Raw genomic sequence first — 27,937 nt, 5'->3', positions numbered from 1 at the left:
GAAACTCCTTTGCTGTGCTCTTGGTTCGGGTTGAGCAGTATTTATGTTTTGATATTGTGTTAATTACATAATAACAGATTGACATGCTAAATGTTGTTCCTGTCCCATGACATTTGCCATGTCCTATGTTTGCATGGACAGTTATAGCCAGATGCTGCTGGTCATGATCATTTCCATGCACTGTGCTGTTCACTGTGTGTGTACACTTGTGACACTGTGGATTGTGGAATCTTTAATGCCCACAGAACTTCAGATTACAGTTCCATAACTTTTGGCATGTCTTTGTATGTTTTGAGAGTATTATATGAGTGTGGATGATGATGTTACTTAAGTGCTCACCAGCTGCAGGTTTTATTCACACAGAAAAATAGTAGAAATGCACTATATTGCCAAGTATTTCCAAATATTCGTTCTCCCATCAAAATAAATGTGAACTCTGGTTCCAATCACTTCCATGGCCACGATTGTATAAAAGCAAGCACCTGCTGAAGGAATGCAGACTGCTTCTACTAACATTAGTGAAAGAATGGGTCACTCTCAGGAGCTCAGAGAATTCCACTGTGGTACTGTAAAAGGGTGCTGTGCACCTGTGTAACAAGTCCAGTCGTGAAATTGGAAGTGGAAGTGACTGGGAATTAAAGCATCTCTCGTAATGTGTATGAGCAGGGTCAGCAAGTTAATTACTTTTAACCTTCAAACTTCATGTGGTCTTGAGATTAATTTAAGAAAAATAGAGAGTAGAGAGCTTCATGGAATGGGTTTTCATGACCAAGCAGTTGCATACAAACCTTACATCACCAAATGCAATACAGGTGAGCAAATATTTGTGTAAGTAATATAGAATCATATATAGGTAAACAAACTGCCTGACCAAAAAAAAAATCGCCACCAAAAATAAAAAGGTCAAACACTCTAATATTTTGTTGGACCGCCTTTAGCTTTCATTGCAGGACGCATTCTCTGTGGCATTGTTTTAGTAAGCTTCTGCAATGTCACATGATTTATTTTAATCCAGGGTTGCATTAATTCATTTTTTTCCAAGATCTTGCAGCAATGATGATAGTAGAGTCTGACCGCTGCACAAAGCATATCCCAAAGATTCTCAATGAGGTTAAGGTCTGCGAAAATCCATGTGTGAAAATGATCTCATGCTCCCTGAACCACTCTTTCACTATTTCAGCCCCATGAATCCTGGCATTATCATCTTGGAATATGATCGTGCCATCAGGGAAAAAAAAATAACCTGGTCTACATTCAGTATATTCAGGTAGTCAGCTGACCTCATTTTTTCAGCACATACTGTTGCTGAACCCAAACCTGACCAACTGCAGCAACTCCAGATCATTTGCTTAGTTGAATCCAGGGGGCAACTGTAAGCATATAGGGTAACTCAGCAAAACATCTCGTTGTCTGTCGACAGCGCTCTGGACAGTTTAGTTTTCCAGTTTCAGAACGCTGTACAGAAGAGAGGAAAGGCTATGGTGGAATGTGTGGGGTATTTTATCCACTTTAAAATGTTTGCCTGTGTTTCTCCTGCCTCTCCTCCAATTTGTATTCTGTGCTTTCTTCTGTCTTCAAAGGAAGCACACTTTGTACCCCACGGGACTAAAATATGCAGCCAAATAGTCTGAATACCCCCAACACCAGCACTTTGTCTGCCTGTTCCTCAGCAACCAAGGTGCATTTGTAAAGGAGGAAACGTAGCGACGGCCCTGCAGAAGCAGGAATAGTGAGGGGTAATGGGGCAACCTGGGGGTGCCGCTAAATGCTGACCAATAGCAGCGAGAAAAGCACTGTTATAGAAAGTTTAAAAAGAAAAGGAAAAGCCCAGAGCTCAGCTTGATTAATTGGGTTTGAAAGGCTCCACACAGCTTCTCAAACAGCATCTACACTGTTGGCTCTGGAGCCAAACTTCCACCTCTCACCTCCAAATCCTTATCCCAGGCTGCACTTCATCATTGCTTTAGTGCAGAGTAGTGGCGATGAGTTCTGCCTGCATCAGCAGAGATGATTGTTCAGGTAATTGTCGAGGAGAGAGAAAGGACAGCTCTCCCTGACATAACCGCTGATCTCCTTATCCCATTAGGCCATTTTCTGTTTGTTGATGAAATTATATGTCAAGAGGAGGCTAAAATATCCCCTGCACAACCTCTTAGTCTGTTGTTGTTCTAATATGAGGCGGAAATAGCATAGCATGCACTTAGAGGCTTATTCACTTGTCTGTGCTTCTATTTTTTATAGCTTCCTAACAATAACTTGAGCATGAATAACATTTTAAGTAAGAAGATATTGATATACTGAAGTATAGCAAATTGATTCTCAAAAACCAAGTATCAATTTTTAAGTAACAGTTTACAGGCCAAGATTGCTGTCAGACCGTGTTTCATTTATTGTTGTGTTAAACCCTGCCTATTAGATAGCAGTGTAAACAGTTTGTTCTTGATGTTTATATGTTGGATGCAGCAAAATGGTGATGGCTAGTTGACTGTCTCAGAGCCATAATTTCCCCAAGCAATGGCGACCTGTGAATCAGGGTCTGGGATAAGGATGCCCAAGGCGTGGTGGTTAAGGAACGCCTGGTCTGATCCCACAGAACTGAGCTACTGTCAATCAAACTGCTGATTAAGGAGGGTCAGAGCCGTTTTGGTAGCCTTAGCGGGGGAAATACAAAATATTTAGTGGGTAGTTTTTGAAATGTAGGCTTTTCAGTTGTTTGTGGTTACTCATTTAGTTGTTTTTTAGTAGATATAGAAATATTGACGTGCTGTGCATCTTATCAGACAGTTCACAGCCCAAACATGCGATTGGCCGATATTAAGAGCTTGCTATATGATATATCTGTATATCCATATTTTTTGAAGACATAAGTGACCTTTAGGTCTTCATCCCATGGATAATAATGTTATAAAATGCTTTCTGACTAAAACATGTATGTGTAAAGCTCATATGTGTAAAAATAAACAGACATGATGTTTCCTGGTGGACAGAGTAAAGAATTTTAACTCAACTGACCAGATACCCCTCTCAAGAGTAGGGAGGAGTAGAAACAGGCTTTACAGGACATCCCACAATACTGTACTATCACGATAACAATGATATGAATGAATACCAGGAATTGTTGATATATTGGTGTCAATGTTACAGAATTTGGTATTCGGCATTGGTGACTGGCTGTCCATAGTGGAGGACAATCAGTGATTAATATTGACCTCAATCTTTATTGGTGTAAGTCTGCTTTTGCTGTTTGTAAACATGAGGAACCAATGGTACCAATGGTGGTACCAATGACAGTCAAGGAATTAATCACAGAACTGAGAAAAAAAGAAAGAAACAGTGAAAGAGACACCAGTCACACCTTAGGCTTACTGAAACCAGCCATTTTAGACATCTTATACAGTTTATTATCTTTTATGCGCTATAAAGAATTACTATTCCGTAACTACATGCAAAGCAGTGCAAACTGGCCAAGATTAGGAGGTTTTTCATATTGCATGCTCTGAAACATTGATGGTCCTTCTGTTGGCTGTTGCGGAGTGCTGCCATCACCACTGGTGTTTCCAGAAGATTCTGTCAGAGCTTATCTGAGGTTGCGTCCTCCCTGTCTGCCCCTTTGGCCCCTTTTCTCTGTTTTTCTTCCCTTAAGATGATTCCAGTGTAGAATTATATAAGATTATGTTGATAAAGGGTTGCGTAAAGTGAGTCTGTGTGTGTGAAGCAGATAGAGCAGACTTGATCTGCCCGGACTCTTGGCTTTGATCCCAGATACTGGGAGATCTGTGTTGTGGTTAAGTGCGGTTTCAGAAGTGCCTCGGTGTTTGAGCATTTCAGCGAGTCCCCCACAGAAAGGGATTTGCGGTTTGCCGGTGACTCGTGCTTTATAGCGTGGAGGGGGCCTTTTGTTACAGTGCCAGAACTGCTCCAGTCAACCACAGGCTATGAAATATGTTGAGACCGCAGAACTGTGGCCAGTTTCACTCTGTTTATTTTGTTCAACTGTACCATAGAGGCTAGATTCAGTTCAATTAAATTCAATTACACTTCTGAGCAACAGTCCTCATACTAGGAATGCACTGATACCACATTTTACCTTCCAATACTGATGCAAGATTTTCAACTATCTGCTGATACAGAGTAATTATAAATATATCAACTCTGACTTAACTGGTTTAGATGCATACAAATCCTGATATGGATTAGTCAACAACTTGACTAATAAAAGTCTTGGTCTTGACTTGGACCTAAATACTACTAAAAGTTTTGCTCTTGACTTGGTCTAGAATACTACTTAAAAGCTTTGGCCTCCACTTGACTCGACTAGTAAAAGCCATGATCTCCGCTTGGGCTCGGACACTACTAAAAGTTTTGGTCTTGAGATGAACAGGCCTACAAAAAGCCTTGGTATTAGTTTGAACTCCACTACTAAAAGCCTTGGTCTAGAATTAGACTCTACTGCTAAAAGTCTTTGTCTCGACTATAAACAATAATGGTATTGACCTTTATTCAACTACTGGATTATTAAAAGCCATGGTCTCAAGTTGCAATCTACTACTAAAAGCCTTGGTCTAGACTTGGACTCGAACACTACTAAAATTCTTGGTCTCAACTTAAACTAGACTACTGAAAGCCCTGGTCTCAATTTGAACTTTACTACTGAGGGCCTTGGTCTTGACTCAAATTCGACTACTAAACACGGCTTTATCAGTCTTGATCCAATCAATCTTGACAACACTAGCTTTGAGGTATCGTGCTGTGTGTTGCTGTGTACCAAAACTGTATGCAAGCACCAGCATGGTATTGGTATTGGTACAAACCCTACCTCATACCTCAACATATCTAGCTCACAATGGAATCCAGGACAGCGAGGATGCATCACATCCCTGGGAACATTGAGATTAGACTTACTGATTCATAATCAGTTTAATGAGCTTCTCAGGTTTTGATAATGCAGTGCAATTCAATACTGAGTGTTCTGCTCAGTTTTGAAATGAGAGCTCTGCTCCAATAACTACTGCGTCCTACTTTTGTCTCGTTTCATGTGTTCTGCTTCGACTCAGAAAAGCCCCAGAAACCAAGACGAAACCGACAAAAACCCACATCTTACTGAAGTCCTTCTGAAGACCAGTGGGAACAGTCTCCCCAGTTCAGTAGCGTATTGATCAGAGAGAGCGCTTCTGGTTTCTGTGCTCTTGGCTTTGCTTAGTGGCACTTCTGCTGTGGCCTTGCAGCCTGCCGCCGCCTCCTCAGCCTGCATTATTTAACACACGTGTTCTGCTGTGTGATGACGCCGGTGCTCGCAGCTGTTGGGAGTCCTAATGAGATGTGCTCTGGCGTTTCTCTGCCGTTCTGCTGCTCCGTTGTGAAGTTGAGAGAAAATCTTCTTGTTGGAGGGGTTCTCACTTTCATGTTCAAACTAGCACATCTGATTGGGTCAGCATCTTGGCACTTCTGCTTTTTTGGGCCGATTGCATAAATTCTGCCCTCAAAATGAAGGTTAACACGATCCAGAGAAGCTTCTGTTGAATGATGCGTATTTCTCCCACTGTTCTCTCCGATGATGTCATTGTCTGTTCCCTTCTATCACCAAGGTCTTGGTTTTATAGCACTAAGCCACTAGTGCTGAGAGGGTTAAGTTGAACACAGTTAATTAAAAGATTAATTCAGGTGGGTTTTACTAGACAGGATAGGTAATGCAGTTTTACTAAAGAACATCAGTAAAATACATGACCAATTCGATCAGGGTAAGTCTATTATAATGCACTTGTCGTATAGTTACAATGAAATTTTCGCAACATGAATGCATGCTATATGCAAGTCTACTAGGCTCATCTTCTGGATTTAATTTCACGTATGTCATTCAATACCTGAGGTATGTGTGCACTTGGGTCACAAAATCAAATGTAACAAAAATAATACAATCTACCAAAAAAAAAAACACAGTAGTGTATAAAACGTAGTGCTGCAAAACAAAAATAGTCCTTAAAGCCTTATTGTAAATATCACGGCAGGGCTTTTTTTTATTATTTAAAAATGTATGACTGTATTCTATATATTCCTCGAGTGCCACAATACTTAAAAACACAGTGAAAAACTCTATTGCCCTAGTATATAAAGGAATATGTACCCACATATGGGATTAATATAATCCGCCTGATGTTATTTTTACAGCTTGCATTACTGAAGGTAAAAGACACCAGAATCTTTACTGACATGGGAGTAACTTGCACTTTGCACAAATGACAGACAAAGTGCATTAGGACGGGACTAAAATCAATGGTAATAATTACATTACCCATCTTCTTATGAGGGATGAGGGCCATTCTTCCTACCTAGATAGATTTAGGCCAATTACACTTGCTCTCTAGGGTCCCCAATAACAGATGGCTGTGGCATCACTAGGGATCGGACTTGCTGTGTCTCAGTGATGGGATCTACTCTTAGACTTGAGGCCTGGCCTTGATTTTATTTGGTTCCGAGTGATAAATAAAACAAAAGTTATGCATAATTTACAAAAATGTAGCAGCCAGGGCCCATATGATGCTTAAAGGTTGCTTTTTTGTTAGCTTTGTACTGGAGCTACAAGGCTAGTGTTGATTAAAATGTTGTGCAAGCTTTCGTACAGTATCTTAATTGCCTTAATTGTCACACATGCACATTTAAACTCGGAATGAGGTGAACATTACTCAAGTATTTGAGTGTTATCAATGCTGTAATAACTATAATCTATCCATCATATCCATCTGCATACCTTATTTTTTGTTCTCAGGGCCGTGGTTGGTACAGTGCATATTTGCATTTGCTAAGCACAAGGCAGGAAGACCCTATTTACAGTTTTTTTTTAGTTATTTGTTTCATATTCTCAACAAATTCAGTGTTTTTTCCCTTGTGAAATGTAGCAAATTTGCTTTTGCAAGTGTGGAAGTAAATGTGTGTTGTAATATATCAAAGTCTTCATAGGCAAGTAAGTTCACTCTGTGACCGTCTTTGCAACACCACAGGCCAGTTATGTTTATTTCCTCATACAAAACTAGCCTCTTATCTGTTTTATTGGGAAGAAACTTAAAAAGCACTAAACTGTAAGTGTTATATCACTAATCAAATCTGACAAAAATCTCATGAATGAGTATCCAAAACCTGCTTATGTATTGTTTCTCTATAAATTAAGGGAATTAAAAATAATTTATCCTGCTTTTGCTGGACTAACTTTCTATACTCCAGGGAAGTATTCGATTGCAGGTTCGGTAAAGTCTCAGGGTGTTCGATAAGAATGCATGTAAAAGTCTTTTGTTTGTTTTAAAGTTAAAAACAGTTCAACATTTGTTTTATACGTTATATGCTGTCTAAACTCAGTGAATGAACCAGTAATATAGAGACTGTGAGCACTGGAGTTGGGTGCCAGCAGGTGAGCATTTGTCCATCGCGGCTGGACTCTGGAATCATATTATTCAGCAGAGACGGCCTCCTGTGGCGGCAGCTGCCTCAGATCCTTCAGAAGCGTCTTACTCCGGCTCGTTCTCGGCAGCGACAAAGTGGAGCATCTCCTTCAATTATTCACATCCGTTAACAGCATGAATAATGCAGCCTCTGGCAGCACTGGGGCTTCTGGAGCTCTCACTGTGTTAGCGCTATGTTAGCGGTGTGTGTGAAGAGCAGGGCTTGGCTGTGAGGTGTCAGCTCCAGACCAGAATGTGCAGGGGCTGAGATGAGCAGAGATCTTGCAACATTGATGCTCGCCTGACGTGTCATCATGTCCTGTCTGAACTACTCTGCTTAGCTGTGAATTTGTAGTAAACTAGAGGTTTTACTGCTGGTTTAACGTGCAGTTTACATTAGGCTTGCTTTTTTGTTATTTTGTTTAAATATACTGTTTCCTTGTCTACTTTCTAACACAAATGTAGTGTGGACTGAGATGGAATGATCAATGCTTTTGGGGCACAAAAGTATCAGCATATATACAGTATGATAGGATGTATTGACATTAATTTTAAACACCAACCACACACTATGCTGTACATTTAAACAGTACATAAAAAACTGTCTCAAAGTAATATTAAATATTTCTTTAGTAATAAACATAGTTAAATTTTATGTGAAGGACTCATTAATTTGCACTGCATAATGTTGTTAGAAAAGGTGAAATATATTCATCATGCTCCTTATTGTATTATGATGTTTCTACAACATAATTTGCACAAGACTGTGGTGTATTAAATGTCTGCTCTTTTTTGAAATCCAACTATTTCAGTGCAAAAAACTCATGTACATTTAAAAAATATATATATGTTGCACACAGATGGTAACCATAAATAAATCTGTTTAGAATATGCTGACATTTGCTGTCGATTGTTTAGCCCACAGTTATTTCCAAGCAAAGTTTGTTCTGCATCATCATGCAGTGCTTCTGTAACATTCTCTGCATTGTTTCTCAAGATAATATGTGTTTTTTAACTTCTTTGGAATTAACCACATTTAAAAGTTTGTCAAAAACCTTGAAAACCTTACCAAAGTAGATGTGGTAAATTTTAGAAAAAAAGTAGAACTAAATTTTCTACCCCTCTAGGTCAAGGCCGACATTAGGCAGAGAGTTCTATACTATTGGCAATGCTTCTTCTCTACAGTGAATAAATATGTGTGCATTTGTACATCTGTGTCAGTAAGGGGTGGAACACAAAGTATCTGTATGCTGAATTCATCAGGTGGGGGTGTCTACAAATATTTGGACTTATAGTGTATTTTCTGTGGTTATAGCATCTGCAGCAAAATCAGTGACGCAGTTCAGTATTGGAGCTGAAAGCTACACTCTGTTGCCTCTCTGCTGATTTACGTTTATGGAGACACTGACAAGGCCAGCGCATAAAACAAGCCCCCCCCTTACGACCTGGAGGAGGACGTGGGTGGGCATATGTGTGTGTTTGTTGGGAGAATATGTATATTCAGAGTATTTAAAGTGAAATAGGCTGATAAGACTGTAGATTGTATATGGAACTCTTTTTATTCTATATAGAGACACCATGGCTCTGCTGGAGCTGGAGCTGGATGAGCTGGAGTTTCAGTTATAAAATCAGCTTCTTTTGTGCCAGCTTTCAGTGAGCGCTGATGTGGAGAGGGCTGGGCATTGTTCTCTTTGTGTCTCAGTCCTGAAGTAGGTATGCGTGATATGAACACAATTTCATAAGCAGTTATGAAACTCAATATTGCAGCCTTGAAATAACTATTGACCAAAAAAAAGAATGAAAATCTCTCGTGGTAATGCTGCCGCTGCAAATTTCAATAGTAGTATGACTAACAGTACATATGGAACACGCTGAGAAACACTTGATGATGGCCTTGATTAAATGTATTAAGATTTTTAGGACATTTTCAGGGCTGGAATATGGAAAATATGCCAGCAGCAGATTCTATTAAATTTACTTATTTTTATTTTTATTATTTGTTTCTTATAAAAACCTGGAGAAATTGTATTCCAGTAGGAATCAACACTGTGCAATGTTTAAAGTCTTTTCAGTAGTGTTGAATGATTAAAAATCCAGTATGTAGTTTTATAGTCTGAAAGTATGAATCTGCATTGTGTGAGTGTGTTTTTACAGCAGTATGAATCTGCAGGGTGTGTAATGTATGTTTTGCAGTCTGCTTGTAATAATTGTGGAGGGATTTTAATCCAGTATGTATCTGCAATGAGTGTGATTCTACAGCAATATTCTTTGACTGATTTTAATTCAGTATGAATCTGCAATGTGAGCATGTATTTTTTACATTCTGCAATGGGTTAATGTTGTTTTTACTGTCTGACAGTAATACTTGTGGAGATTTATCCAGTATAAATCTATAGCCTGCACATTTATATATATATTTTTTTTACAGTCTGATAATAATTGTAGAGGTATTTAATCCAGATCTTAATTTATTTCGTTTCAGTGACGTTGAATGTATTGCCACTGTCACACACAACATTGTTTTTGCAATAATTCGTTTTATCATCTCCAATATGGTCCAAAATGACTTAATTTAATAATAATTTTTAATTTAAATTAAAAAGATTTTTCCTTCTATTTGATTTCCATTTTAGGGATAGCTGATAGCTGTGATGTATGCCATGATCATGATTAATACAATAAGATCAGATTTGCAAAATGCTGAAAAACTCCACTTCTCTGATTAAGCAGGAGTATGTACATGGTAAAGTAATTAATTACACTGTAGATCTGTTAATTTGGTTAGATTTCTTTACATTTATTCTATTTGTTTTATAAAATGAAGCTTTTTCTGGTCAGCATATGACATTCTGGATTATGGGGTCTGGTATTTTACAAAAAAACACAGCCTTAGAAAATGTTGTTGTTGTTAAAATGTGCTGTATTTAGCTCTACATATCCAGTAATACTCGTGTATGTATGGACAGCGCTAGGTAATAGCGGGTGCTGTTCCAGTCGGCCTCACACTAATGGAATATAGCAGGACCTGCTAATAGACGTGGCGTGTTGTTATTGTTATTGATTGTGTCCTGAGGCACAACGTCACGCATCATTTCCTCTCCCTGATTCAGTGCTGGGATGTATACAGCTGGGATGTCCAACAGCCAGTATGAATTTCCGACTGCTGACTGTGGATTTAAGGCAGCAGTGTGAACAGACTGAAGCAGACATAGTTTTACTGAGGGATGTCCCGAGTGTATAAATTGCTGAGGCTTTGTTGATTCATTGGCAGTATGTGTGATTTTTATAGGCTGAAAATAGAACAAAGTATTCAGTGATTGTAATCCAGTTTGAGCTGCAGTGTATGTAGGTAGTTGAGGGATATTTTTCTGGACTGTAAAAAACTACACATACTGCAAATTTAATATAGTATAATTCTGCATCATGTTGTTGTTCTACAGTTGAACTGAAAAAGGAAAGGTAATATGTGAGCTCAAAATATCTGGTAACTGAAATTATTTGGATAAATATTAATAGTAGACTATTTGAGTTATTTAATAGTGAAAAAAAAGTAGCAAAATTAATGAAAACCTCTGAAATACATGTTCTGTATTTGGCATGTTTTACAATGAGGCTAGGCCAGCAACATCGTATTTGCATAAAAGTGACAGAGCCCTTAAATGGCTTATTCTGGTTTGTCTAGGTAACAAAAAAGTGTCATATTTGTGTATTTTTGTAGATTGATTGTAACCCAGTATGAATCTAAAAGTAAAAAAAAAAATTGAAGTAGTTGTAATCCAGTATGAACCCCCAAGCCAGTATATTAATAGTTGGGGTGTTTTTTAATCCAGTATGAATTTAAAGTGTGTGGGGGTGTTTTTTAATCCAGTATGAATTTAAAGTGTGTGGGGGTGTTTTTTAATCCAGTATGAATTTAAAGTGTGTGGGGGTTTTATAGTCTGAGACTAACGGGTCTAATCATGTGGAGTAATTGTAATCCAGTATGAATCTACAGTGAGTTTAACCTCTTCTGAACAATTGATCACAGTGATGAGCTGAGATAATGTGTTGATCTTGTGTTAAAGACGGGTCAGGCTCCTGTGTTGTGAATGGTGGTTGAGAATGCCGGTCTGCGTGTAAGTGTGTTCTAGAGTTACGCGGGGAGCAGTTGGCGTGAGCTGGACGGAGGTCCAGTGGCAGTGTGTGTTCAGTTGCTCCTGCTGGTGACCTTGCTTTTGTATGCAAAGACTCCACCTGCTGCCTGCTGCCCGACAATGGCTAAAAATACCCTTAAGGCCTGGGCTGGCTGTCAATAGCCATTCAAGGACGGGGCAGTCAGACTGTAGATCCAACCCAGACACAGACAACCTCACTGTCATTTACAAACTGAGATTTTCATTTTTATACAGATAAAATGTTTATATTTCAGAAATAAACCAGCAGGGATAGTCTAAAATCATTGTTATTTATTTTTCTAATCCAGCATGAATGTGCAATGTGTGTATTTGCAATATTTGTATTACACTATTAAAACAATAGTAGTAAAGCTATTGTTATCCTGTGGATAGTTTTTTTTTTAACTGACATTAATTTTTTACAGTGTTACAGTAATAATTCTGATGTTTGTCCAGTATCCAGTATGTATGTGCAGCTTTTAAAGTCTTTAAACTTGTACTTAAACTAAATTATAATAGTGATGAGAATTTAAGTTCAGTATGATTTAACGATCTATCAGTAACCATTGTGGAGGGTATTCCAGTATGAATTCACAGCCTTTTTCTGTAATTTTACAGCCTGAAGGTATTTCGTCCAGTATAAATCACCAACCTGTGTACAATTTACAATCTGACAATAGTAATTGTAGACTATTTCTTAGTCCAGTATGAATCTTTAGCATGTGTACATTTTACAGTCTGAAAATAATGGATTTGAATCCAGTATGATTCTATTGTACTAGTGTAAATTTAGCTGTTTGAACTGTGGAGTGTTTTTTTTTTTTTTTTTTTAATCTAGTATAAATCTGTAACCCATAGTTTAACAGGATTTTTATAATTGTTGTGAAGTAATTTCAATTCACTATGAATCTACAGGATGTGATTTTCTTAATCTTAAAATTATTTTAATACAGTATAAATATTCAGTGTATTTATTATTACATTTCATGACAAATGGACCAATATAAATGGTCAGGAATTAAAGCAACAGTAGTGATACAGTCTGTTTTCACCAAAGGATAAAACTTTAGTTCTGGGTTTAGTCTGGGTTTTGTCTGGGTTTTGCTCACTCTGGGCCTGGAACCGTTGTGCTGGCAGTATATTAGGCTCAGGAGGAGTGATGACGCACTGCTGGAGTCCTGAAGAGTTCCTGGAGTGAACTCAGACTCGGAGTTAACGGCTGAATGAATGACGTAATGGTTGGCACAGGGTGCGCTGGGTTAACAGCTGCCTTTACTGGAGAAACTGGGCCTCGTCCTTCACACTGACCCGGCCGGCCCAAAATCCAGCTGCAGACGTACGGATATGCCACAGATAGGCCATAAAGACGCATTCTACCGTCACGTTCTCCTCAGACAGACACTGTGATCACTGCGGAGGCTTGGACGGATTACAGGGCCCGCTGCCACAGCTCAGCAGGGGGGATGCGAGCGCGTTTTAGCATGATGTTAGCACCCTCTTCATACTGACTTCTTCTATTCTCAGCCGACCCGGAGCCAATCCGCTCGCCGTGTAGCCGACAAATCACTGGGGCTTAATTAAAAAGTGCTGCATTGTGTCCTGTGAAGCTTGGATCCGTCCTCAGTCCGTGTTTAGCTTTAGCGTTGAGCGAATTCCTTAGAGTAGAATGTGTTAAAGATGGTCTGTATTGGCAAAGAAGTGATGCGTAGCAGACATTGAATGAGTGATCTGGTTTTAGAACCCGTTTTTAGGAGGTTGGAGAAGGTTTGGATGTATACTATATGGACAAAAGTGTTTACATTATGTTTGTTCTGCATATAGTGGCAAGAGTAAAGTTGGTGAGATCAGGATGTTGTATGATTACCACCTACCTTATCTTAAACTACCCAGTTCATCCCTAGGTATTGGATGGAGAACCATAATTCCAGAGGACACAGTTGTTTTCACTCCTTTACATATTAATGCTGGGGGCATACCTCTTTAGTCCACACCTGGAATTAGGCACGATGCCAATAGTGGTATGGTGCCAATGCTTATGGCCATTCCTTCCTGAGAACTCAGTGGTTAGAGCACCAGGTCATCATTACATTACATTACATTACATTACATTTAATTTGGCAGGCGCTTTTGTCCAAAGCGACTTACAATAATGAAGTACAAAAGTAATAGGAATTATGATAACCCATTTTTAGATAGGGCTTAAAGGAGGTCGAAGGGAAATAAAGGGATAGAGAAGTGAAGGAGGGGAGGAAGGAAATGCGGTTAGAAGTAGTTAGTGTGTTAGAGGTGTTAGGAGAGTAAGTGCTCTTTGAAGAGCTCTGTCTTCAGGAGTCTCTTAAAGATAGCGAGAGATTCTCCTGATCTGGTAGTGGAAGGTAGTTTGTTCCACCATTGGGGAACTCTTTATGAGAACAGTCTGGATTGCTTTGTGTGAGTGTTTGGCAAAGCGAGGCGACGTTCATTGGAGGAGCGCAGCGGCCGGAAGGTAGCGTAAGCCTTCAGGAGTGAGTGCAGGTAGGAAGGAGCCTGTTCTGTCATCACCTTGTAGGCGATTGTAAGAGTTTTGAATTTGATGCGAGCATCAACTGGTAGCCAGTGGAGCTCAATGAGCAGCGGGGTGACGTGCCCGTTTTGGTTGGTTGAAGACCAGACGTGCTGCTGCATTCTGGATCATTTGGAGTGGTTTTACTACGCAAGCCGGGAGGCCAGTTAGCAGGGCATTGCAGTAGTCGAGGCGTGAGATGACGACTGCTTGTACCAGGAGTTGGGTGGCCTGTTGCGTCAGAAACAGTCTTATTTTCCTGATGTTATAAAGTGCGAAGCGGCAGGATCGAGCAACTGAGGCCACATGGTGCGTGAAGGAGAGCTGGTCATCAACCATAACACCCAGGTTCCTAGCAACCTTTGTCGGTGAGAGAGAGAGAGAGTCGATGCTTATAGAGAGGTTGTGTTGAAAAGATGGTTTTGCTGGTATGACCAGAAGTTCAGTCCTTGAGAGATTTAATTGAAGGTGATGCTCCTTCATCCATGAGGATATGTCAGAGAGACACTGCGATATCCGTGTAGAGATTGAGTTATCTTCAGGTGAGAATGACAGGTATAGCTGGGTGTCATCAGCAAAGCAATGGTAGGAAAAGCCATGTGAGTGTATAACCTGACCAAGAGAGGCAGTGTATATTGAGAAGAGAAGGGGACCAGTACCGAACCCTGGGGAACCCCAGTGGATAGGGAATGGGCTGAGGACAGCTGTCCTTGCCACGACACCTTGAACGAGCGCCCAGTGAGGTATGATCTAAACCATGACAGCACATTGTCTGAGATCCCCATGTTTGAGAGTATAGTTAGGAGGAAGTCGTGGTTGACCGTGTCGAAGGCGGCCGAGAGGTCCAGCAGAATGAGCACTGAGGACTGGCCTGCAGCTCTAGCAGTTTTCAACGCTTCAGTCACAGACAACAAAGATGTCTCAGTAGAGTGTCCTTTTTTGAATCCAGATTGGTTCTGGTCCAGGAGGTCATTCTGGGAGAGGAAGCCAGAGACCTGATTTAAAACTGCTCTCTCGAGTGTTTTAGAGAGAAAGGGTAGTAGTGAGACCGGTCTGTAGTTATCAACCTGGGCGGGGTTGAGAGTAGGCTTTTTAAGCAGTGGTGTCACATGTGCTTGTTTGAAAGCAGTTGGGAAAACACCAGAAGTTAAAGAGGCATTGATGGTGTCATCATTAAATAAGCCTGATAATTTGATACCCAAGCTTGGCAATCTGCCATAGTCAGACCCTTGTGCAAGGCTATTAACCCTTACTGCTCACAACAAGTGTCTTGTCTTGTCTTGTCTTCTCACAAGAGTTATAAACTGCAGTGTGAAACCAAAACTGGACTAAATGTACACAATGGCCACATTTTCACATTCACATTAGGCCGGGTACAGTTTCCATTTTCTGGGTTGCCTAATTAGGACCTCGTCAGATGAGTCTGGTCTCATTCCTCCATGATAACAACAGAGGATACCAACCTGGCTAACTAATCAACCAACATCGCTAACTTGGTGTTTGCATATTATACCTCTTTTTACAGGAGTTAGAATAGGTCTATGGACTGTACAAAACATGTTCATGAATCATTCTAAAATAAAGAGATCTCACCAACTCTATTCTTGCCAGTTTCAGTCCCATAAGTGACCATAAGCTGTTGCTGTCCACATCCCATGTATACGATCAGCATTAACCACACATTAGTGTTAGCTTGGGTTAAATGGCATAACATGAACAATCTAGTTCGAGCTTAACTTCAATAGAACACAAAACTCTGAAAGTACTTTTATCACTCATCTGCTGACTTGCCACAGACTGTAGGTACAGATCCCTCTATTAGATGAAGTCTGCTGGCTAATCCTGCTGTGTACTATCTGAGGTTCTCAGCCAAAATGAACGAAATGGTGTTTCTTCAACTTATTTAGTGAGTGGGACTCTGGTGGGTGATGACAGGAAAAAGTGGTGGCAGGTCGGTTCAATGCAGGTTTTCTTATTGTGGCGTCACAATAAGAAAGTCAACCAATCGTCTCATAGAAGCATATGATTCCAGACATCACACTCTTTCAACTAACTCGCAGAAAACGAATGGATAGATGGATTTATAGGGCCACTCGGGACCCAAGTGGAAATACAAAAGCGTGCAAAACTGTGTACATGTGGAAACGTCACCAGAACAATTACCCTCCATGCTCAAAACCATTCGGCACTGCAGTGCAGAACACGCCTGTGTAACAAACACATGAACCTTTAAAAATGAACCTTTACATCACTTTTGAAGCACAGCTAATTAAAGGGGGTGCAGAAAATGGCATTTTTTCTTCATGGTGGTCCTTTTTGTACCGAAGATGGTGCTCCATTAATTGGTCAGAACTGCACAGTAACAGTGAGCGATTGTGTGTATCTAGGTCGTGCTCCTCCTTCCCTGAATTGAGTGTTTAGGACCGATAATTTGTGCTTTCACATCTTTTCTCTGCACTATAGAGGCCAGGCGGTGGAGCTGCGGCGCTTAGAGCACGCTGATTAATGTGGATGCCAGCATAGCGGCGCTAGCAGGCCGGCTGCCAGAGGAAGGGCCGTTAGCTTAGCGCAGCTAGCCGTGCAGAGACGAGATAAGCGGCTCTAACAAGGAGAGCTGTCACAGAGCAGGGGCGAGATCCCACCGGTCGGAGCAGCAGCAGGGTTCTGATCCGGACCCGCTGACCCCTCACACTGCACCGGTCAGAGAACCCTGCTGCTAGCGGAACAGATTAGCATAAAGATCCAAACACAGACCAGGTCTTCTGAGCTGATCCAGTCAGCACAGACCAGATTACCTGAACAACCACTATGTGCAAATAACGGTCCCCTGTGGTCCTACCGGTTGACGTTGTTTGGCGTTGAGGAGCTGGTTTCCAGCGGTTACCGTGATGCGTCAAGCTGTGTTGTTTAGTTACCTTTGTCCTTTCCATTCCTTTGGGGTTAGCTATCCCCACTTTTAAAAATTCATGAATCAAATTTAAAAGTGATTAAACATAAAAATCTTTGTGTTCATTTTTTTTTTGTAGCAAACTTTACTTTCGGGTAATAAAAAAAACAATAATGGCCTGTTGATTATAAAATATAAATAACCAAGAAACAAATCAAAAAACAAAAAAAGTACTGAAATATGTAAAATAATAATAGAAATACATGGAACAATTTAACAATTCAATAAATACATAATAAAAAAGGGTAAAAACATAAAAAGAAATTGCATTTCTTCAGTTTATATTTCTGCAGAATTTAGTTAAGCTATATCTGTTAACTAACTATTGTTTTAATAGCACAATTCACCAGACTAGAAAATAATGAATAAAGACTATACGTAAAAAATTCATTTAAAAAAATCTAATTTTTAGGTACAATGTCTCTGATGTAGTATTATAAAAGGTAAAAAAGCTGTAAAAATTTTTTTTAGCATGTATAATAAAAAATCTCCATTTTTTAAAAAAGGATTAAACTAAAACGGAAGTAAAACTAATGCAATTTTTTTTTTTAAATGTAGAGACTAAGCACTTTTTAATTTTTTTTTATCTTTTTTTAAAAGTAAAAAATTCGAAGATATAATTAACACCATAGCAGTAAACAAATATAGGGCCCATAGCACATAATAGCAAGATGCAAAGCAAATGTATTTAATATATAATAGATATAAAGTAGTTTGAAGTTTTTTTTTTTACATACTCAGCTTAATAATCCCTCAGCAGGCTAATTTAATCTGCAGTCAGATGCAGCAGTGAATCAGTTTTTGAGGGATGATGTTTGTCTCTCAGAGCTCCGGTACTCTGGATCTGTTTTGTTGTAACACAGCGCCGCTCTGAGCTGTGGTTTAGAGAGTGGAGGAAAAGCTCTGTTCTGATATTTTAGGTAGAGAATAAGATTTTGCTTGTTTATGGGCTGGAGCTGCAGTTCTGCTGAACTGGCCTATTGTCTGCCCTCCGCCTCACACCTCCATCAGTCCCGGTCTCAGAGGAGCATGTCACTCAGCTCGTTACCACGGTACCCCCGGCCATCCCCTCAGGGACCAGCTCAGCCAATAATGTCCAGCCACTCCAACCCCGGCTCCCTGAGTCTGACCAATCACGGAACTCAGAGCGCCTTTTGTCCCAGAGCTCTTGAGGAGGAAGTGGTCATGAGGCTGAGACTGAGAGAGGGAGAGAATAAAAGACGAGTGTACAACAGAAACACTGAGATTTAATACTGCGTACCCAGGCAGAAGCATAGTCATGTGATGCTTTACTGGAGGTAGAGGGATGTAGTGTGGTTGGTTGTTTTATTCTTTGATGAGTAGCATTTAAAAGAAGTGGGTATTAATACCCTCTTTTAGAGTCTATGAAATTGGTATTTTTGCATTAGGGTGGGCTACACCTCATCACAGGCCTGCAAAAACCTGGTATCTCCATTTTTCCTTTTTGAAATTGTTATTTTTTTAAATACATTTTGATATACATTTTGTAACAATAGATAGATATGCTCAAAACATTTTCAGGTGGTGCCTGTCTATATGTATCGAAGGAGGCATGCACATATTCTTTTGTCACCTTCCTAGTGTTAAGAGTATTGCAAGTGAAAGAGGGGAGTCCTTATGATTTGGTGGCTTTTCGATAAGTTGCAGAGCCAGAATTAATCCTCCAACATCTTCACTAATACTCTTCTTACAAATACTATAAGTGAATGCAATCAGATCCTCACAGCAAGAGTCTAAGGATCTAGTGTTAAGCCTTCTAAGAAGACTAGCAGATGTTACTGCTTCAAAGAATTCCAAATAGTATAAAAATCACAATGAACATCTTTGATTTCAGAGAAAACGTTGGTGTCTACACAGTCTTTGATCTGTGGTTTCAGTGCTGGTTTTATATGTGTGCTTTCAGTGAGTGGGAGCTTTGTTCGTGCCTCAGCCCTTAGCGCTGGACCGGCTCGTTAATTACAGCAGAAGCAATTACATCAATTCTGGTTTCAGCTTAATCATCTGATGCCCTGACCTGTGACTGCACTGGTTACATCACAGCTCGTTTCTAAGGGTCCTCAGCGAGTGTGTTCAGCAAAGCTGTGCCGGGGGGGTACTAGGGCTGCACAATATATTGTTTCAGAGTCAATATTGCAATGTACATATGCACAATAGTTTTTCAATAAAAATGAATTCTGTTCTCAATTTGCATGACAATGTCTACCAGATTAATAATTATATCTACCCAATATTATTAGTTTTACCTTAATCATTAATGCACAAATTAACATCATGACATGTTGGATCATAGATGTCTAGAAAAATTTAGCAAAATTTGGCAAAAATTCCTGTAGGTTTTGAAATGCAGTATATCTCGCAGAACATCAGAATATTTCTGTTGCATTTTTCCAATATCGGACAGTATATCGGTGTAAACAAATATTCCCCCTACGTCTAACCTTCCCCCAATTTGACTTACTAAATGTACTGCTTTATTAGTCCACGTGGTGACGCTAATTAAATGAATAGGGTAAACCTGCAGTGAATAATATTAGTTGCAAAACTGATACCAATAAATCCCCTTTTTTGATCCCTGTTCAGAAACACAGATGCTGTGATGTATTGTAGAAAATAGTCTAGCAGTATTTTGATATTATCTTTGTTGTGGGCAGCATATCATGATAATATCCTATTGTAAGATGCCCTATAAGATGGCCTGTTGTGAGATACCACTAATGTTACAGTTAGGCTTAAGGTAAACCTCATGTATTAAACGTGCAGTTTGAGCATGTTGCAGTTTGATAAAGCACAGCACTACTCTACAACACTTTAAATACCGGCGCATGCTTAATGTGGAGTAGCTGCCTGGCTCGGGCTGTTATGCCTGTCTATTGTCAGCGATGCATTCTGGGTCTTTTGTCTCTGTTCCCTCTAACTCATTAAAATCTGGCCTTCAGAGAGGCTGGGGAGCTGAATGTCCACAAAGGTCAGTAAAACGGATCAGCTTGAAAACTGGAGCTTTCTGAGAGCTAATATTCTTTCTGTCACTGTATAAAATAAATGCAATGCTTTCTTTATGGTTGGATACACTGCAGTAGGTTTTGAATGTACAAGTCAGAAGTTTGGACACAAGTTAAATTCTGTTACTTTTTTTTCATTATTGTAAAAGTTAGAAAACTAATACTAAAGTTATCCAAACTATGTAAACAAAAAAGTGTTAAACAAACCAGAATGTTTTATAATTTAGATTCTTCAAAGTAGACATCTCTTGCTTTGATGACAACTTTGCACATCTAGGCATTTTCTCAGTCAGAAAACTCAAATTTTAGAATGTAAATAACTTATTTTACTGCAGAGAATAAGGGTTTTGTACACCAAAAAATGATAGGAAAAACTGGGTCTCATCAGGACTGCCTCGGAAAAGGAAAAGCAACAGTTAGTTCTGTTGTACAGGATAAGTTAATCAGAGTATTTTGGTTTGTTTAACACTTTAAAGTTACTATATGATTCCTTATGTGTTCCTTCATAGTCTGGAGGACTTCTGTATTCATTTATGATGTAGGGAAAAAAAAAACATTGAATGAGAAGATGTGTCCAAACTTTTGACTGATACTGTATTTAGAATGCTAATATACTATGTTAACAGAATGCTAAGTTTTCAAGTATTTTTACACTATGCTTAAATAAATGAAATAAAATAAAACATTCAGGCATTCGAGTGTGTTAGCCATGATGCTAACAGTGGGCTTAGCAGGTTTGGAGCCATAATTGAAACATACACACAGTAGACTGTTAGCTGTGATTCAAACAGCTGGGCTTCACAGGGTTGGATACAAATTTAATACATTATTATGAAGCAGCTGTTGCAATAACTTGAATAAAATGGGTCAATTATTATAGATATCATGTTACATTTACACATTCAAATGTAAAAAAAACACTGGCTTTGTAAGAAAAGGCTAAAAGGCAGAAATAAAGACTTATTGACTCTGCAATAAAGGGTTAATATTTGTCCTCGCATGGACTCAGACAGACGTAGTGAGAGAGAGAGAGAAAGAGAGAGGCGGTAAGAGAGCGTGGGGCCAATGGGGACGCTGGCGCTTAAGAAATGGGGTTCCTCACATTCTTTCCGTGTTGAATTTAGAAGCAATATTTGAGGGAAAAAAATGAAGCCACAGATTTCTGGTTGCGTTTTGTTCCAGCCAGCAGCGCCACCGAGGGCCAGAGGAATGAACCGGATCAGAGGCTCTGAAACCCAGCAGCACACTGCCATCTAGAGGCAGACCTGTGCAGTGTGTTAATTCCTCCAGACAGAGTCCAGAGCAGAGACAACCTTCCAGAACGCAGACATATCACCCTCCCATAGTCATGCGACTAGACCAGGTTTTATTTTCCATGCTATTAAATCTGTTCTCATCATAATCATTTCTAATTGTAGTAATCTCTTTTAATTCTGTACAATTGCTGTCTTTAAATGTGAAGCGAATGTGCAACAAAAACTAAGACACTACAATAAATACAACAGACATGAGACAATTAACAGACAGGACAGTGCAGTACCGATATGGTACAAATGAAAATTGTTTGCTAAGGATAAACTGCAGAGATATGTTGCATACGTTTAACTGGATTTTAAGTAAGTAAACGATCTTAAGTAAATGATCTGTAGTTGCTGCAGTTGGTCAGGTCTAGTTTCAGCAACAGTTTGCAGTTTGCTTTTATTATTTTTATTGGGAAAAAACATTCAAGCAGTAAAGAACTGCAATTCTTTAAAGATTGCGTCTTCTGAGAGGTTTCAGAAAGGTACAGTGGGATCGGCCACACCTGTGTCCGCTTGAAGCAAAGCCTAGACCACCAATTTCTGGGGAACCAGCGATCAGTACTCATAAATAGCCGATAATTCCACCCACACTTTTTAGCCCCAACACCAAGAGGGTGAGGTCAATCACTGCCTCTTTTCAAACTGCTGCAGATGTAGCATTGCTGAGTAGCATCACAGCGTGCTCGGAGGAAATGGCAAGCAAGCTGCATGACTGGGATTCGAACCAGCAATCTCCTGTTCAGAGTGGCAGCGTCTTAATCCTGTGAACCACCCGGAGCCCCCTGACCCCCCCTGGTTAAGAAACCCTGGTGTAATATCTTACATTTTTTACTTGAGCTCCTATGAGACTAATAAAACCAGTGTTTAAATACTGAACATGTCTTGGTCTGGCACCTGGGTTAATGGAAAAATTTGTAAATTTGACTTTTTAGTGAACTGTGCCTTAAATGAATACCATATCTGTTCTATGTCTAGGACAGCAGTACTGTGACTCAACAGTAGGGGGAGACAGAGCCCACCAGGCTGCTCATTTACACACGCATTAGATGTAGGCCTGTCACATTATCAGTGGTCTGGATTGGGTCTGAGTTGTGACCGTTTAAGCTCTGTGTGTCTGTCAGCTCCTCACAGGCTTCAGTTGATGATTTTAGCTCAATTACAGATCAATATTCACCAGTCTTCTGTAGTGGTCACTTAAGATGCTGCTATAAATGGATATGGTGGTTCTGAGTGGCAGGCGTTGGTGTGAATCAGAATGCTAATATTTAGTGAGTGGTGTGTTTGTGTGTGTATGCACGCACGTGTGTGTGAGAGTATCTGTGCGCTGTAACATAAGGTCTCTGAGGCTGGGCTAAAACGGGTCTATGTGTGAGGACAGACACTCTTTTGTCCTGCCGCTATCCCAGCATGCCTTTAAGAGCACAAAGGCGGCCCAGTGCTGACATCTGTGGTACTGCGTGGCCATGGAGAGGGCACAGGGCGCACTGTGTGCTCCCATACACCAACCCACTCTTTCATATACCTACCCATAGATATTATTAGGACGTAACGTTGTACAGCTGTCCTGTATGTATTTTGTATCTACTGTATGTAAGCCGTTATATGTTATATGTTACAGTTACAGTTATAGTATAGTAGCCTATACATACAGTTATACTCCTGTACATACATTTATTCTAAGTATCCATGTACAACTCTGGAAAAAAAAAAATAAGAGACCACTTACAAATTATGAGTTTGTTTGATTTTACCAAATTGAAAAACTCTGGAATATAATCAAGAGGAAGATTTCTGAACTCTTAAAACTTTATGTATATGAACTTGTTTTCTTTGCATTATTTGAGGTTTGAAAGCTCTGCATTTTTTTGTTATTTCAGCCCTGGATTTTAATCACAGTTTTCGTGCATCTTGGCATGTTCTCCTCCACCAGTCTTACACACTGCTTTTGGATAACATTATGCCCTTCCTAGTGTAAAAATCCAAGCAATTCATCTTGGTTTGATGGCTTGTGATCATCCATCTTCTTCTTGATTATATTCCAGAGGTTTTTCATTTGGTAAAATCAAAATTTTAAGTGGTCTCTTGTTTTTTTTCTTCCAAAGCTGTATATATTTAAATAGAATGTATGTATGTATTCAAGGCTATATTTGCTCTAGTTTTTATACGAAAATATGACTCAGAATATAAAAAAATGGACAGATGTCCTTGGATCTCTTATAGACCTGCTTAAACCAGGCTCTCTGTGCATTTGTGTGTGTGTGTGAGAGAGACAGTCTGTTTATCAGCTGATGTCTATACTGGTTTGTTTGTGTATTTCTCGTAAACTGTTTGTGTTGTTGTTGTAATTGAGCTAAATGTGAGTGAATGAAGAGTTCTGTCTTTGGGCTGTATTCATGTGTCTCTTAGTCGCTGGGTTTCACTGCAGTCCTCTGTGTATAGTTCTCACACTGAACCTGCATTCAGAGACCTTCAGCCCCACTCAGACGCTCAGTCTGTTTTAGCCTAATTCCATTTAATCACTCCCTCTCCTTCACTGGTTGACTGAAGGATCTACCGACTGCAGCCCTGAGCTTCCAGTGTGCGGTAGTGCTGTGGCTTGACCAATATATCGGTTGGCTGATGGCCGTTGATATTGTTACATGTTGATTTATCGGTTCATTCAGTATACTGTGGAGTGAACTAGAACTGGTATTTCTTTCATACCACCATACCGCTAGAGGGCACTGTAGGGCACTGTGGATCGCTGTGCGGAACAGAACCGTCCAAGAAGAGAGTCAAACGCTGCTCTAGCTCAGTCCTGCAGAGAAATCAGAACACCTACTGCTGCTTTTACTGTATGAATGTTTTTATTTTAGTAAAATAGAGCAGTAACTACAGTCCCTTTAAAATATATTAATACTATAGCTTGAAGGATGTATTTGTTAACTGGAGAAAGAAGGGAATTGTAGCTGATTTAAAAACTGTAATGCCTCTAATGGCTTCAGGAATAACATATAGTAGATTGATATTAAACGTGTATTTAACTTGTGCAATAGAACTTTTGAGAAATATCTCTGAGTATTTTAGGTTTGTTTATAGTGTTTATGGAACTATTTATTAAAATATTTAATTTGATTTCTTCATATATATTTTGTGTATCAAAGTAAACCAAATACTAATCAAAGCCTTAATTTAAAGCCTTAGTGTTTTATATTATATGTACTCATAACAGTACAGTAACTCACAAACCTATATTAAAACCCAGTCATGCAAAAAAAAAAAAAAATACTGTGATATGCATATTTGACCATACTGCCCAGCACTAATTTATAGTGATTTTAGTACTGTTAAGTTTCAGATCATATTTATAAGGGGTTCAGTGGTATACAATGGAATAATGGTTTGTTTTCATTGTTTTTTCATTGGATGTTCAGCTGTTACCTACTGTAACCCTACTGTTACAGTATAACAAACTTCATAGAACTATATCTGAAACTCACAGCATCTGGTGATTGTACATATCAATCACCTAAACTTACATCATCACAATACATTGTGGTCTACCTTCATCTATGAGGGAGTTTTTCCTTGTCACTGTTGCCACCACAATCTTGCCACTGTTGGCGTCACTGTGGCGCTTACTCATAAGAGGCTTGGACCCGTTTCTCTGTAAAGCTGCTTTGTGACATTTGTTGTAAAAAACACTATATAAATAAAATTTAATTGTATTGACTCTTTTGTAGTGAGCTATGCTGTTTACTTAAGTTTCCAGTGCATTGTGAGAGATTGTAGTGCCCTCCAAATCACGCTTGAATTCCACTTTGCAATTGGTACACTCAAGCTACTCATTTGTAGCAGTGCCATAAAATGTAAATAGTGATTCATTTCGGGTTTTAGTCATAGAATGTCAGTTGGACAATCGCATTGCTCGTACTCTACCCTGATTTTAACCCATTTTCATCCCATTTTATGCCGATTTCCCAACTCACTGACTAGGACTCTCCCTATTTCTATAAAGCCACATCTAGGGGTGGGCGATATGGTCTTAAAAAATATCATGATATTTCATGATATTTCATGGCACTGAGTAAAAAAAAAAATATTTTAAGAATACACTACTCAACAAAATAAAAATGAAATTTTATTATTGCATACATATTGCACACCCCTAACTGAGATATTAAAAAATAAATAAATTTATAAATATCATGTATTGTGGACATGTCTTAAATATTGTGATATGATTATTTTGCCATATCGCCCAGCCCTTTATATCAGTTGTTCATATTACTCCTTGTGCTTCAATGGGTTTTTCATTTTTTTTTTAAAGGGGCTCCTGTATATAGAACCGTGCCATCTTAAAAAAAAAAAATATATATATATATATATATATATATATATATATATATTCATTTGCTTAGTTGAACAATTCTTCTCTACTTTATAAAATTATCTACAGCTTTTTTTTTTTTTTTTACATCACCAGAAAGGGGTCCCACTATTGTTACAAGTTTTTGCTTAACGTGTACTCTGTATTTGTATATGTAGTGAGTTTGATGAACAGACTTCTGACCTGAATCTTCTTCTCTCTCCTCTTTTTTATTGTTTTTCTGTACAGGACCTTGAGATCGTGTATTCGTATCTGCACGGCATGGAGGCCTTGTCCAACCTGAGAGAGCATCAGCTAAGGTAAAGGGTTAAGGGAGTGTGTGTGGGTGGAGGTAAACGGTTTCATATGTGTGAGATGAAGGGTTGCATGTTGAAGAGTAGGTAGTGTTTTTTTTTTTTTTCTCTCTCCATATCGCCCAGCTTTGTAAATGCAAAACATACTCCACACACAGTGACTAATACTTTTCGTATTGATATCAGAATTATCCTGTATCAACCTAAATTAATAAATATATTGTGACACAAATTTTGGCTGAAATTCGCCCAGCTCTTGGGTGAGATGAGTGAGGCAGAGATTTGAGAGGGTTTTTTTTTTCTTCTGTTTTCTTTGCATTTAAAATTGGACCAGCAGCAAGAGGATTCCAGCACAGCGCTGGCAAAAAGCACTTCATGAGTGCTGCGTGTTTTCAAGAACAGGTCGCTCATCATTCACAGCAACCCTGACAAAACACTGACAATATTGAGTGTTGTCAGTGTCTTCTCTATTCCAGCTGTTTTAACAGAGTGATAGCATTCTGTGGGTGTCATTTTTGTGCCATCAAAAAATTGGATATATTATTTAGTTCTAGACTATACTGTGTTGTGGGGAAATTGAGTTTAGATGCTTTTATTATGTATTATTTCAGAATAAGTGCTGGATGATGATTAACACAGAGAAAACCATGAAACTGGCTGCCAATCCTGGAGCCATGCCAACTGTTATGCTTCACAAATATGCCACTGATGTTCGTTCTTTCGTTCAGTCTCTCTCTCTCTCCGCAGGATGATGTGTGAAACCGTGCGCTATGAACGACATGAAGCAAATGAAGTACTCTACTAGTAAGTACTTTTCTGTTGTCAACCAAATAAACAGTCACTGAATCATTTATAGAAAGACACTGAATCGATTCTAGTAAATACTAAAGCATTACTGAATTACTTATATTAGCTACTGAATTATACTGTAGATATAAAACAACTTATAGTATTTTTTGTTAGTAGTTTATCAATAATTATAGAAATTAAATATACATATTAGGTGAAGAATAATACAACAATCATACTGTAGTAGTACTAATGCATACTGAATCGTTTGTAGTAGATACTAAATCATAGTTTACATACATAGAACATGCAATCATTTCACGTGTTTACGAAATCATTCTTGTTCTTGGTACTGAGTAATTTCTGGTAGATACTGAATCATTTCTAGTAAAGACCAAATCATTTTTAGTAAGGACTGAATCATTTCTAGTATATGTTCTAGTATATATTAAAAGTATATATTTTGTAGCAGTCATTTATATTAGATACTGAACACAAAAAGTATTCACTAAACCATTAAAAGAAAATATAGGGCTATTCATTAAGATAGAGAATAATTTATATTAGATACCAAATTATGTATAGTATGCTCAAAATCATATATATTGGATTTTGAATCAATTATAAGAGATGCAAAACCATTTGTAGTATGTACTAAGCCATTAATAGTGGATGCTAAATTATTTATATTAGATCCTGGGTGGTTTATAGTAGATGCAAATTCATTTCTAGTGCTTACTAAATAAAAGGCCTTAAATTGAACCCTTTTTTATTAGTGTTAAATGTGTGTAAATGCTGAATTCCAGGCATTCCGACACAGAGGACATGCTTATCTCCTGTCTTCTAATGAGGGAATAACGGCTGAGTGCAGCAGCAGGACAGCAGTTCTTGAATGGCACAGCTATTGATCTCTATCTTAAACACACTGACCCAGTTTTGGCTCACTGCCTCTTTTTTGCAAGTGTGTGTGCACGCACGCGCATGCATATGCGTGTGTGCATGCATGTGTGCATGCATGTGTGTGTGTGTTTGTGTGTGTGGTGTGTCAATGTAATTCCCTCGTATCCTATTAATGTTTTTGGAAGGCGGTTC

General features: G+C 39.0%; 1 protein-coding gene across 7 annotated transcripts in view; it reads left to right on the top strand.

Moving 5' to 3' along the window:
- The window catches only part of rapgef2b (Rap guanine nucleotide exchange factor 2b), a 177,143-nt gene that overhangs the window by 30,491 nt on the left and 118,715 nt on the right, over positions 1-27,937 (top strand). For all 7 annotated transcript variants that reach the window (XM_049484540.1, XM_049484542.1, XM_049484541.1 and 4 more), the window contains exons 2-3: positions 25,992-26,062; positions 26,804-26,860. In XM_049484540.1, coding sequence (XP_049340497.1) covers positions 25,992-26,062; positions 26,804-26,860 — 128 coding nt within the window. The remainder of the gene's footprint in view (positions 1-25,991; positions 26,063-26,803; positions 26,861-27,937) is intronic.

Source organism: Astyanax mexicanus, chromosome 10 (assembly GCF_023375975.1).
Source record: "Astyanax mexicanus isolate ESR-SI-001 chromosome 10, AstMex3_surface, whole genome shotgun sequence".
Taxonomy (NCBI): Eukaryota; Metazoa; Chordata; class Actinopteri; order Characiformes; family Acestrorhamphidae; genus Astyanax; species Astyanax mexicanus.
The sequence above is the reverse complement of the archived record's forward strand: the minus strand, read 5'-3'. Positions and strand labels throughout refer to the sequence as shown.